The sequence below is a fragment of the Fukomys damarensis genome, unplaced genomic scaffold (genome assembly GCF_012274545.1).
Source record: "Fukomys damarensis isolate Sample0158 unplaced genomic scaffold, DMR_v1.0_HiC HiC_scaffold_7, whole genome shotgun sequence".
Classification (NCBI taxonomy): Eukaryota; Metazoa; Chordata; class Mammalia; order Rodentia; family Bathyergidae; genus Fukomys; species Fukomys damarensis.
The window spans coordinates 33,242,338-33,256,667 of NW_022900919.1; the positions used below are offsets into that span (position 1 = coordinate 33,242,338).

The 14,330-nt window shown below is 38.2% G+C and overlaps 1 protein-coding gene across 1 annotated transcript in view; it reads left to right on the top strand.

Annotated features, from left to right (window-relative positions):
- The first annotated feature begins 2,761 nt into the window (after positions 1–2,761).
- The window catches only part of Tasp1 (taspase 1), a 226,943-nt gene continuing 215,374 nt past the window's right edge, over positions 2,762–14,330 (top strand). The window contains exons 1-3 of the mRNA XM_010634096.2: positions 2,762–2,820; positions 10,009–10,227; positions 12,899–12,966. Of these exons, the coding sequence (XP_010632398.1) occupies positions 10,083–10,227; positions 12,899–12,966 (213 nt within the window). The 5' untranslated portion in view covers positions 2,762–2,820; positions 10,009–10,082. The remainder of the gene's footprint in view (positions 2,821–10,008; positions 10,228–12,898; positions 12,967–14,330) is intronic.

Below are 14,330 nucleotides of genomic sequence, written 5' to 3' on the forward strand. Positions count from 1 at the left end.
CACCAGCTTCAAATGAAAGATTGAAAATAGCACTTTTCTGATTGGTCTCTGGTCCTTTGCTCATGGAATCATTTGTGTCTTGGCTTCTGTGCATGTCTTCTCTTTTTAGAAAACATCTTTCTCAATGTCTTATCTACAGGTTCTTATGACCTTTGATACATCCGGCCCAATTTGTTGTGCAGTTTACCCTGTCCTAGTATCTTACCTCCTGTCAAGGTTCAAATTATGGCAAGGAGCGGCTTTGGCTTACATGAGTTACCTGTCCACCCCTTGGTGAGGCAAGCATGGATCATCCGAGCTGACAGGTCTTCTACGATGGATGCAAGTTGTGAGGGATGGTCACTGGAAGTGCACTGAGCAAGCTCCCTTAGAATAAGGAGGCCTTCATGATGGGCAGGCAAAGTAACAACTATCTGCCATTGCTTCTTCCACGAAGTAGGATCCATGTGGCAGGATGAGATAATTTCTATCCCATGTGTATACACTGCATGAACCTCTTTCCCCTTAAGTATGGATAGGAATTGTGAATATAATGGATATCACTCCTGAAAATTGGCTACAAATCATTGACTCTGTATTTATCAAAAGGGAATTTTTGCCAGGCATGGTGGCAGAGGTCTATAATCACAGCACTGTGGGAGGCTGAGGCAGAAGGATTACAAATTTGAGCTTAGCCTGGCAATTTAGTGACTTAGTGAGACACCATCTCAAGATAAAAATAAAAAAAAGGGCTAGGGATGTAGCTCATTGTGAAGGCCCTGGGTACAGTTCCCTAGTACAAACACACATACACACACACACACACACACACACACACACACACACACACACACTTTGGGGAGGCCTGATTTAAATGGGTCCTTTAGAAGGTGCAAGGTCAGACAGATCTATTCTTGCTGACCTTGAAGAAGGACCCTACCGGGTACTGAATTCGGCCAACCATCATCATGACCTGGACGATGAGTTTGAGCATCTGATATGACAGTAACCCTACCTGAAATACCTGGTTGCATACCTGTGAGACCTGAACAGAGACCTGGACACTTGAGCCACAAAACCTGTGACAGATGAAATTCATGTTGCTTTAAGCAGTAATTTGTTACACAGAAACTGAAAACAAATATACCACATTACTACCAGGAAATACTTATGGCCAAATTGTTAAGGTACAGTCATCCCTTGGTCTCTGCAAGGGATGTATTTGAGGATCATTTCCCCCACCCCCATTTGACAAAATCTGAGGATGCTTAATTCCCTTAATAAAATGACATAACATTTACACATAAACTATGCACATACTTCTGTATCCTTGAAATCATTATTTGATAACTCATAATATCTAATACCATGTAAATACTATAGAAATCGTTGTCTTACTATTTTAGGAAATGATGATAAGATAAAGAAGCTGATTGAAATAATTTTTCAGGAACAACAAATGAAGGAAGGCTCACAGAAAACCAGGACAAGGGGCTGATCTACCGGCACAAGGACCAGGACGTGAAAGATGAAAGATGTTATGTTACTGCGATAAGGGGAGCAATTTTTCAGTTGTTAACCATTTGGGGCATGGATGGGTGGGAACAAGAGGGAGAAACCATATATTTTTTTTCTCAATGAGATTTGCTTCCTATGCAATATTTTGAGTGAACTGGTTAGAAATAACTGTGCACTTGGAATTACTCCAGGAAATCTTGACCAAAACCCTAAATTCAAGATGGCTGTGTTCTTTACTGGGTTGTCACCTAACATATCTCACTTAGAAAAATAAACTTTGAACATCCCTAATGCAAAATCTGAAATGCTCCTAAATCTGAAACTTTTTGTTTTGTTTTTTGGTACCGGGGATTGAACTGGTCTCGAACTTGCAGCGATCCTCCTGCCTCAGCCTCCTGAGTGCTGGGATTGCAGGCGTGGGCCACCACGCCCAGCTCTCTTTTCTCTTAATCTGAAACTTTTGAACACTAACATGCCATTTTGAAACTGCTTCATGCACAAAATTATTAAATCTACTGTATAACATTAGTTTGAGGCTATGTGTATACGACGTATATGAAACAAATGAATTTGTGTTCAGATTTGGATCCTATCCAAGAGTCCTCATTATGTATATTCATATATATTCTAAAATCGGACAAAATACTAGATCTGAAATATTTCCGGTCTCAGTCATTTAAGATAAACTTGTACTGTTCTTTTCTTTCCCATTTCTTTTCACGGAGACAGGCTTACAGGTGCTTGGCTGTTAAAGGATGTATAGTAATGGTTACAAGGAAACATCACGCAGACGTTACTGGGCCTTGGTTTTAGGTCCTAAACAGTGAAAGTAAGGCTGCTCACACTTTCTCCGCAGGGCTATGCTGACTCCCAATCCAGGCCGAACTCCAGTTTTCCCTACTGTTTGGGGAGGCTGCAATGAAGGAAAATGAGCTGTAAACTAACACCTCAATTAGAATGATGGCTAGTTTTATTTCACTTTTCAAGGCTAATCAGGTAATCACACTCAGATCAGGTACATACACTACCTGCATGAGAACTCCCCAGAAGGACAGGGATGGGAGACCCGATGGCGCCCGCTCAGTTCAAACACAAAACAAACACAACACCTCAAACCGAGACCCAAGCAGCCTGAGTCACACGTCAGACGCCAGGTATGTTGCTTTGCGCCAGAGGGCGGAATTAGAAGCGCGCGCGGTCTTTTACTTCTGGCCACGTGACCTCAAGTAGCCAATGGAAACACATTACGTCACCCCCGCTTCCTCACCCTGGCAACGAGCGGGTGACTCCTTCCGGTGCAGTGAGGGCTCTGGGCTGTCGCGGGTGAGTGTCCCTGTTTCTCACACTGTCCGCGCCACAGCAGCTGCTGCGCCGCTGTCTTTGTGTGGGTCTCTCAGGCTCGCTGAGACATCTTCCGGACCGGGAGGGGGCGACGCGCGGGACGCCTCCTAACCTGCTCTAGAAGAGGGGGCCCAGGATGTCCCTTGGCCCCCAGTCTCGGCCGCGCGTGGGGGCCTCGCCAGTCACCTTCCCAGCCTCTCCTCGGGCTTGGCGGCCTCGGCTCCTCTCCTGCGGAGACGGTGACTGCGGAGTTCTCGCAGTGCCTCGCGGACTATGCGGTCGCAGGCCGGGGGCGTCTCGGAGTCCCAAGAGGTCTCTGAGCTCCGAGAGGATGAACCCAAGTCCTGAGGGCCAGATTGGGGTTATGGCAGCCCCTTGTGTCAGAGGCCTGGGTAGGTGCTTGCAGGACGTCAGCATTATTGGTGAGGCAGAGGAGGAGGAAAGGACCATGTGGATGGAGTAGCTGCAGAGGAGGCTGAGAAGCAGGAGCTGGAGGTTTTCTGAAAATAGAGTCATCGTATTTCCGGAAGAAGGGAGTTCAACTAGATTTGCTTCTGTACGGGAAGGGAAGGAAAGGTATATTGGGAACTATGTGCATGAGATCGTTCAATAATAAGATAAGGAAGTTTTACTTATATGTATGGAGTTTAATAATTTCCCTGTCTGTTGTAAATAAGTTCTTTCCCACCCCTCAAAAAACAATGGATTTTGCCCACATGGTGGCACACGCCTGTAATCCCAGCACTCAGGAGGCTGAGGCAGGAGGATCACTGCGAGTTCGAGACCAACCTGGGGTACATAGTGAGTTCCAGGTCAATCTCAACTACATAGTGAGACCCCGTCTCAAAAAACAAAAGAAAACAAAACAGAACAATGGTTATTAAAGAATTTAGAAATGAGCACCTATAGTCCCATCAACAGCGTTTTGATGCACATTAACCTATTTGTTATCACTGTATGTGTGTAAAAATATGGTTATAACTATAAAGCACAATTTGTGTATGTCGTACATTGCATATATTGTTGATTTCACTACCCCTTACCATTACTCCCACCCAGGGGCTTGCCCATGCTAGGCATTTGATTTACCACAGCGTTACATCCCCAGCTCTGTTTTTTTTTCTTATTGAGATATAGTTCACTGCCATAGAATTCATCCATTTAAAGTTTAAATTTCAGTGGTTATTTTAATGTATTCAGAAATTTGTACACACATTGCCTTTGACTGGTTTCGAAACATTTTAAGCTCTTCCAAAAGAAATCCTATATCGAGTTACTTTCCATTAGACTGTCTCTCCCCCATTCCTCACCTTGAATCTATTTTATGTGTTAATGGATTTTCTTGTTCTGTGCATTTCAATTAAATGGAATCATGTAATAGGACACATGGAAGTTTTCTAAATGGTTTAAAGAAAACAAATGTCATGAATGTGTCATAAATCCTTTACAGAAAACAAAAGGTATCCTTTTGTGTCTGGCTTCTTTTAGCATAATATTTTAAAGAGCTATCCATGATGACTTTATTAGTACTTTGTACCCCCCCCCCTTTAATTTCTGCTATCCCGGGGATAGATCCCATCTAGGTTGTCTCATTCTTCCACCAAGTTACATCTCCAGGCTGGTGTTTTTTTTTTAATGCTTTATTGGAAGATGTTTTCTTTGACCACTTTTGTTTATCTCCCCTTTAAAAAAAATTTAGCGCATATTGGTTATACAGATTTTATTTTGGCAGATTTGGACTTGCATGTATATAGTCTTCCACCACTGTTTCACACATTTGTGGAGGATTTCAATTTGAGTAGTGTATTTTATTCATATTCGTGCCCTGAGCCCCATTACTTTATAGATGAGTAATGTGCCAATGTATTACCTTTTATTTATCCTTCATCAATAGATGCTGTATTTGGGTTGTTTCCACTTGGCAATTTTGAATAATTCTATAAACATCTTTGTACAAGTTTTTATGTGGAGATACGTTTTTAGCTCTCTTTGATATTATACCTTAGGCCCGGATTTAGCTCAGCGGTTTGGTGGTCTGCCTTGCAACCGCAAAGATCTGAGTTCAATCCCCAGTAACAACAACAACAAAAAAAGATATTATACCTTAGAAGTGGAATTATTGGGTCATATAGTGACTCTTAAGTTGAATTTTTTTGAGGAATTGCCAGAAGTTTTCAAAATGGTTGCACCATGTTATGATCCCACCACAGGTGATCAGGGATCTGGTTCTCCATTTAATGTCTTTTTAATTTCACATAGTCATCTTAGTCCTTGTGAAATGGTAGCTCATTGTAGTTTTGATTTTCATTTCCCTGATGGCTAATAGTCTTGAGCATCTTTTCATGTGCTTCTTGGCCTTTTGTATATCTTTAGATGTCTGTTTAATTCCTTTGCCATTTTTAAGTTTAATCATTTTGCTTTAAAGAGTTTGTTCTGTAGTTTCTGTACCAAACTCTTAGGAAATATGATGTGCAGTGTTTTTTCCCATTTTTTGCATTATGCTTTTCTTTTTTCAAATGATATACTTTGATGTACAAAGTTTAAAATTTTGATGAATTCTAATCTACTTATATTTTTTTTCTTTAGTTGCCTGTGTTTTTGGTGTTAAGTGATCATTGACCAGTCCAGAGGGCTACCTTTTTTACCCTTGTTTCCTTTTTTTTTTTTGTCATTTTTGGCAGCATTGAGAATTGAACCCAGGGTTTTCTTCCTGAGCTACTACATCTCCAGCCTTTTCTATTTTGTTTTGAGACAGTCTTACTATGGCCCCCAGGCTGAGCTTGAACTTAATGCACAGTGCTGTGATTACAGTCATGTGACACCACTACCAGCCAAGTTTTAGAATTTTAACTCATATTTGATTTTTGATTTGTTTGAAGTTAATTTTTGGTATATAGTTTGAGGTAAGCGTCCAGCCTCATTCTTCTGCCTGTGGATGTGTGATTTTCCCAACATTATTGTCCTTCCTCCCTTGAACTACATGGCTTCCTTGTTGAAAATTGATTGGGGCATGGTGGCACATACCTGTAATCTCAGCGCTCTGGGAAGCTGAGCAGGAGGATCACAAGTTTGGCCCAGGCCGGGCAATTTAGTGACATAGTGACAGTGAGTCCCTATTTCATAAAGGGGCAGGGGTGGAAAACTGGGGAATGTAGCTCAGTGTGTAGACCCTGTGTTCAGTCTTCAGTACTGAGAGGAAACAGTCAATTGACCATAAATGTGAGTTACTATTTTAACTATTTCTCTGTGTTGGACTTTTTGGTCCCCCCACCAATTCTATAATAACTTTTGTTAAAAATAGCAAAAAAAGCTTATTTTCTTAAAATTTTTGGTAGAAAAATCGCACAAGTGAAATTCAAAGATGAATTTATAATTTGGAGCTCATTTAAAGAGGCATTAAACCTTCAGTGTAATGATACTAAAAGTAAAGTTTGGATTTATTTATTTTTAATTTTTTTTCAACAGGGTCTTACTCTGTAGTTCAGGATGGCCTTGAACTCTGGTAATCCAGTCCCCCTCTATCAGCCTCCTAAGTGAGTGGTGGGTTACAGATGTGTACCACCATGCCCAGCAAATAGGACATTAATTTCTTAGAAGCCTTTTCCTATACGATGGGTCAGAGGGCTGGGGATGTAGCTCAGGGGCGCTGCACCTTCCTCTCAAGAGCAAGTTCCTGAGTTTGATCCATGGTACTGAGGAAAAAAAAAAGATGGGTTGATTCCATGACTTCCTTCTTCAGCTGCTTCTGAAGGACTAAACAAAACTAGAGTGCAAAAACCTCAACACTACTAATAGGACACATGGTAATTTTGAAAGGTTTAAAGAAAACAAAAGTATCACAAATAGGAAAATAAAAAACCTTTTAGAAACATGAAGTCAAGATTTAGAATTTAATTAGTGCCAGGAAGGTCCTTGAAATGAAAATGTTCTGAGTTTTCCTTCTAGCCTTGATGATGAAATTAATAACATTCATCTTGGTCTTGGAGATGACCAATGTAAATAATGTTTTTAGCACATAATATGAGTAATACATAATAATACAAATGTGATTATTAGAAGATCATCTTTCCCTTTCATTCTTGTTCCTGATTCATAGGTCCCCTTAGAATCATCCATGGTACTGGTAACTTGTGTTCATGTACAGTATGTCTCTGGAAATATAGTATATGCAATATTTTACATTTTTAAGGCTCTTGATTCTGTACTTACAAATTCATGTTCAAGATACAACAATTTATGGTGCCAGTGCATTTCTAGTTAGAAAAATTTAGTCTTAGTATTTTAGTTACTATTCAGTTTTGGATATCCACTTTATATTTCCTTTTTTGTGTTATCTGCTCATGTCTTTTGTCATGGTTTTCTTTTATTTTTCTTGGTACTGGGGATTGAATTTAGGACCTTGTGTTTGTGAGGCAGGTGTGGCACCACTGAGCTAAATCCCTGGCTCCTTGTCATAGTATTTTGATTGGATTTTCCTTTCGGAGATTTAACAGCCTTTACTAGATGATTGCTTTATAACAGCTTGGGTTTGGGAAGAAAAGTTCAAATGTTATAACATTTATATGTTAAGAGGTGTATGGGTTAAATGGTTGATAAGTAGAAAGTTAAATGCTTAAGGGAGAAACCTGTAGGATTTGAAAACTTGGGTTCAGCCTAAAGTGATTTTAAGAAAAGTTAGAACATGATAATACTAGTAAGAAAAATAAAGAGTAATGTGGAAGGTCAACCATTTTTGAAGGAAAATGAGCTTGTTCAGATTGACTAAGACATGAGGAAGATCCAGGTTAGCCTATCCAGTAAATTTGTGGCCATAGTTTAAGACAGAAAATGAAGAGGCATCAAGCTCATCTTAGTGGTGCAAATACTTTGGGAGGGTGAGGCATGAGGATAAGTCTAGTTTGGGCTATGTAGCATTTAGAGGCCAGCCTGGAAAATGGTGAGATGCTGTCAGAGAGAGCGGGGAGGTGGGAGGGGCAGGGAGAGGGAGAGAGGGAGAGGGAGAGAGAAGGAAAGGTAGATTAACACACAACTCTGGAGAGCAGGTGATGTAGAAAATCAGAGGTTGCAAGCAGAGATTAAGAAAAGACTTGAGGGAGATCAGTCATTCTAAACGAGGAAGTTGGCTCAAGAGATGGACAGAAGAAAGGGATAAGGGATGAAAATGGGAATTGAGATGTGTTATGTGCATGTACCAGCTCCACACGAGGAATGCAAACGTATACTCCAAACATGTACTAATAACAAATAAAGAAGGGATGGGGATGGGCCCTTAACACGCACTCATAGTGTTGTCATAAAATAATACCTTTTTTATAAGTAATACATTCAGATGGTTTAAGTTAAAAATGTACAAAAGGGTGAATAGTGAAGTTTCCATCTCACCCATGACAGACAATTGGTCATTCAAACTTCCTTTTGGTATGTCCATCCAGATTTATACTTTGCATATATATTTAGTTAATTGTACAATTGGTCCATATTTTAATTTTGGTTGATTTTGCCAAATTGTCCTTGTTGAATTGTACCAATTCATGTTACTACTAACGATATATGAATGTTCTTGTTTTTATATCTCAAAACTTGTCTTACATTTTCATGTTGTCCATATAAGTTAAAAAATATTTAAAAGTAGTTTTATAATGTTTTTAAAATCTTATATCAAACCATCTTGTATATAAACCATTATATAATTTTTTTTCTATAAACTGAGATTTGTCCATTTGCCCTTTTAAATCTTTTTGTCATTTTTTTAGAAGCTTTAATTTGTTAGTAAGTCTGATCTTTAATAAGTTCTGAGTTAAACAAAAACAGATGCTGAAGTAGAAGTTGCCTCTTTATAATGTTTTTAAAATCTTATATCAAACCATCTTGTATATAAACCATTATATAATTTTTTTTCTATAAACTGAGATTTGTCCATTTGCCCTTTTAAATCTTTTTGTCATTTTTTTAGAAGCTTTAATTTGTTAGTAAGTCTGATCTTCAATAAGTTCTGAGTTAAACAAAAACAGATGCTGAAGTAGAAGTTGCCTCTTTTTTTTTTTGGTTGTTTTATTGAGAAAGATTCTCTCTGTGTAGCCCAGACTGGCCTCGAACTCATATGATCCTCTTGCCTGAGCCTTCCAAATTCTGGGATTACAGGTGTGCACCCGGCTAAATTACAGTTTTTTACCTATAAGTCTGTCTGATACGAGCATTTAAGTAGGGTTTTTTTCCCCCCTTCAGTACTCGGGATTGAACACAGGGCCCCTATTCTGAGCTAGATCCCCAGCCATTTATTTATTTAAATTTTGAGACAGGGTCTCACTAAATGATTTAGACTGAGCTTGAACTTCAGATTCTCCTGCCTCAACCTCCCAGAAAGTTAAGTAGGCTTGATCATTTCACTATAAGATTTTCTTTAAATTTCCTTGCTTTTTTTAATCGATTGAGTTTTACTTAATCTAAAATGCATTCTATTTTTGTAAGTTAGCCAACCTGTTGAAAGTTTATGAGTTAGTAATACATAGTGAAGAAAATTAGAAGCTTTGTGGCTTAAGTTGCTTGGAAATTGTTTTATTGCATTTTGTGTCTCTTCATTTATCTGTGGAGAACTTCAGACATAATGTTTTTCATGAAAACTGATAACTGTTTACAGGTGTTATTTTAATTTCTTAGTTTAGTAATATAGTTTCTTAATGTTTTTTTGTTTTATAAATGAGCTGTTGTGGAGCCTTAAACTGACCAACCTAAGTTCTTCACATATAGGTATGAATATGTATGTGTGTATGTTGCTTCATTTCTGTTTGAGTAAGCGACAATCTAGGTTTCATGGATTCGTAGTAAAGATTCAGTGATGTTGCCAGAATCATTTGTGATTTCAAAATGTCCCAGAAGTTATTACCATTTGGTTTGGAGGGAGGAGAAATGAGGATTACTTCAGTAATCCTGAAAGATAACTAAAATATCTTTACATTTAGTTCAAGGTATTTTTTACAATATTTCTTTTGTTTGTCTTCAAGCAAGTACTGTCAGTGGGCAGAGATTTAAATCTTAACCATGTTTTATTCTTTATCTTACTCAATTAAATAATTCCAAAAATATCTTTTGAAAAGTATTTGTATGAATTTTTAATAAGCGGTATATTTCTTTGTGGAAAGAAATCATGCCATTTTGCCTGTTTTTCTGTAGGATAACAACTCTCCTGCAGTTGCTTTTGGTTAGAACTATGCTCTAATCCTAGTAGAAGATGATAGTTTTGGAGAATGACCATGGAGAAGGGGATGAGTTCTGGACAAGGGTTGCCTTCCAGATCACCTCAGGCTTCAGCTGTTAAACTAACAGTCAAAGAATTGGAAGCAAAGCAGTCCCATAAAGAGAAACGAGGGGGATTTGTGCTGGTACATGCAGGTAAGACCTCATGGATGAGTTGGAAGATGAAAATAGTGTTGATTTTTCTAATTTGTGTCTTGAAGTACACTGAGAATTGGGTTTCATTTCTTCCATGAGAGGCTTGTATGCTAAGATTGTTGGGTTTCAATATAGTGAGGACCTCCTTTTCCCCCTACTTGGAAGACCTTAAATGACAGTTCTTCCTATGTCATCTTTATTCCCCTCCTTTATTGTTCACTTTTACCTCATATGATAGATATATCTGCGGATTAGGTAGGGTTAAGACCAAAGTCAGTTTTATTTTTATTTTTTCCCATTAAGTTTAGTATATAATACAGTTACATTCATTGTTTTACCTTTACATGATGTATCTTGGTTCTTATTTTTTCTCCATACCCCTTCCCTCCCTTCACCCTTCCCTATTTACAAAGACTTTATTCCACTTTTTCCTTTTTTCACATTTTTTTCTTTTCCCTCATTTCCTTTCCCTTCTTCTCCCCACTTCCCCTTTAGCCATTTTCTTCCTATTTCACACTATCAATTATACCATTTGAACCTTATTTATGCTTTAGTTTTTCCAAAATCAGTTTTAAACTCTATATTTTTAAAAGTAATAATGCTGCCAAAACTTTTTATTGATCCCATATTTCACTATGGTTATCTTAGGGTATAATTATATAATCTTAGAACTAGTTCAGCTTTATAAGAAAGTTTTAAATTTTCTCTTTTTCCTCTGAAGTTCTGTTGCTGTAGTTTTAGGACAAAAGCTCTGGCTCTCAGGATCCCAACACATTTGTCTTGGCCATCTGTCCTAAATACTAAAATGCCATTCAAGGAGCCACACAGTGGTGAAGGGCAAAAAAGAGCTTTAATTAGCAAGCCACACGGAGAAGGACAGATAAAGAGGTCCAACATCTGTCTTCCAAGCTAATAAGGAACTTAGAGATTTTATGGAAAAAAGGAACAAAGGCAAGGGTTGAGGGTTTACATAGCTGGGGGTTTGCATAGCTGGCAGAGTAAGTGATCCTGGTCAGGTCATGGTCTGGTGCAGTGATGGCAAACCTGTTAGAGATGAGTGCCCGAACTGCAACCCAAAACCTGCTTAGTTATCACTAAGTGTCAAAACTGCAGTTAAACCTAAATTCTGAGGTTTTAGTTTAGAAAAAACAACTTGTACATTAACATTTTTGTCTTAGAACAACAACACCTGTGCCATAGGTTCACCACCACTGGACTGGTGGATCATTATCAGGACTGGTTCTGTGAGGTGGTTCCAGAGTAGTCCTTTCACTTGAGGGCAGTCCAGGTCACCTGACATGACTGCATCTGTTTGAGAGAGGTGACCTAATCATGGGATGGCCTACATGGCTGTGCTTTTCTTGAATTCCAGTATGACTGGAGTTTAGGACAGTGATTGGAGAATACTAGCCAATTGAATGTCTCTGTGAACCCTGAAAATCCCTATTTGCTCTCCTCTTGGTTTCCTTACTTTTGAAGTGAAAGAAATAAGTAGGTAAATTTTAGGTCAATAAGCCTCTTGTTACCAGTTCTTTTTTACTTGTTTATTTATTTATTTTTTGGTTGTGTGAGACAGGATCTCACTATGCAGCCCAGGATGACCTTGAACTTGGCAATCTCCTTGCCTCCGTCTCTAAGTGCTGGGATTCCAGGCATGTATAACTGTGCATGGCTTATTATCAGTTTTTAGACAGATATTCCTTAAGTGATTAACATGCCTATATTCAGAGCTGAGCAGGAGTCAGGTACAGTGTGAGGGCAAACGTGCCAAGCTTTAGCCTGCCTTCATTTCCTGGTGGCCATGTGCAGGTCCAGCTTCTTATGTTCCTGTTTTAGTTTCAACAGTTATTGTCTATTTAAGGAACTGACAATACATGCATTAACAGAAGAAAAAATAACATGTTCATTAATGTGGCAAGGGAACCATATCCAAATTATGAGGCACAAAGGGCCAGGTGGGTGATCAATAGTTTTTAAGCTGCAGAAAGAGACTTGAGGTCCTGGGGGAAGAGATGGACAGGTTGTGGAGGGTGAGGGAAAGAAATGTACCGTGAATAAATGTTGTCTTATTATGCACATAAAGCATCCCAGATAACAATCATTGGGATATATGACCTTCTGTGGCAATCTCTGGACAGGGACGTTTTGATATCTGTCCTACGTACAGATAAGCAGGTAAAGGACCTTCAGGGCAAGCCCCTTTCCTTTGGTAATATAGATGTCCTTCATAGAAGCAAATCTTCACAAAAGGATAGCTCTCTAGAATTTTGGGTTCTGAGTAGCAATTTCCCAAATGGAGGGGTTTGTTAATGTTCAACAGAAAGGAATTTGAAAGTACTCTGTTCCTGGTATCACCTTGGATTATCAACTCCAGTCTTTGGAGAGCGGTTCACGCGAGGAGAAAGGAATGTGACTTTGGTGAAATTTCTTTGGGGACATGAGCAATTTCTAGGGCCCTTGGCAGGAGGAGTGTTTTTGAATAGGAGATAAGGGATGGTAGTAGAAAAGCTTTTGGCAGAGAAAGAAGCTATGAGATTTTAAAAGACTATATAGCTAGGGCAATAGTTTTGTTTTCATGGGGACCAGTTTTGTTTGCATGGATTACTTATATAGGCAAGGTATTTTGTAATTTAATGATAACTAACATTTGATATTTATTTTTGTATTACAGGTGCAGGTTATCACTCTGAGTCCAAAGCTAAGGAATATAAACATGTATGCAAACGAGCTTGTCAGAAGGTATGAACAGAATATGTATAAGTTTTTCACTTTTCAAGAGTAAGCAGCTTTACTTTGAAATTCAGAATTTTAAGGTTCCATTTATGGAACACAAAACTATTTTGCTCACGTTTGTTGAGACTTGTTTTGCTTTGTTATGTTTTTAATTCTCTAAATGATGGTTAGTTCTTTCCTCTCCATCTCCATATTTTGGTATTTTTGAAATATTGGGCATATCTTTGCAAAGGCTTTGAATTCTATAGAATTAGGAAAAACTGCTTAAATACAGCTAGGGTCTTTCCATGAAGAGATGAAAAACCATAAAATAATTAAAATGTGTTCTTTTCTAAGATTATGTTGTATTTTATCCTTCTGCTTTCATGATGCTTTTTTTTGTTTGTTTTTGTTTTTGAGACAGGATCTCACTATGTAGTTGAGACTGACCTGGAACTCACTATGTAGCCCAGGCTGGTCTCGAACTTGCAGTGATCCTCCTGCCTCAGTCTCCCGAAGGCTGGGATTACAGGCATGCACCGCCACCACGCCTGGCCGTGATGCTTTTTGTATTATAGTAAATTCATTTGTCATTCTTAAGTTTAGCTTTGCCCTGTGCTCAGTGTACTTTTTATTTCCCTTTGGTTTTTGAGGTTTTGTTAAATTGTTGAATACTTAATGTGTGGGCAGGATGGACTCAGAAGAAATACTTTTTTCGTTTTGATCCTGACCATATATGCTTATAGGGAAACTTTCTGTTTCTTTTTATGCAAATAAAATGTTAATTATATACTGCATATCAAGTAAATATGGGCCTCTCTGCTTTTTCATTTATATAAGCATACCATTTAAAAGAAAGGTTATACTTTACTAGAGACCCAGGCTTTTTCTTATGAATGGGATCCCCAAAATACCTAAGAATATTTTGTTACAGGGATTTTTTTTTTTCATAGTAATAAAGCTAAAAGTTCTTAAAGCTGTTTTATATTTTTTATTTTTTCCAAGTGTAAAATCTTTACAATATCTGAAAAAAATGTTTTACTTTTATGCAACTGTAGTCATAGAAATCTAGTATATTTGGACTATATCATCTGTCTCCTCAATTTATATAATGAATTAGCTTCTTAAAAATTAAGTGATTTCTTTTTTCAGAGTGCTGTAGTTTTCAGTGTAGAGATCTTTTGTTTCTTTTGTTAGATTGATTCCTAGATACTTCATTTTTTTGGATGCTATTGTAAAAGGAATTTTTTCCCTTATTTCTCTTTCTGTCTGTCTGTTATTTGTGTATAGAAAGGCTATTGATTTTTGGGTATTCACCTTGTATCCAGATACTTTACTGAATCTGTCAATTAAGTCTAGAAGTTTTTTGGTGGAGTTTTTTGGATCTTCAA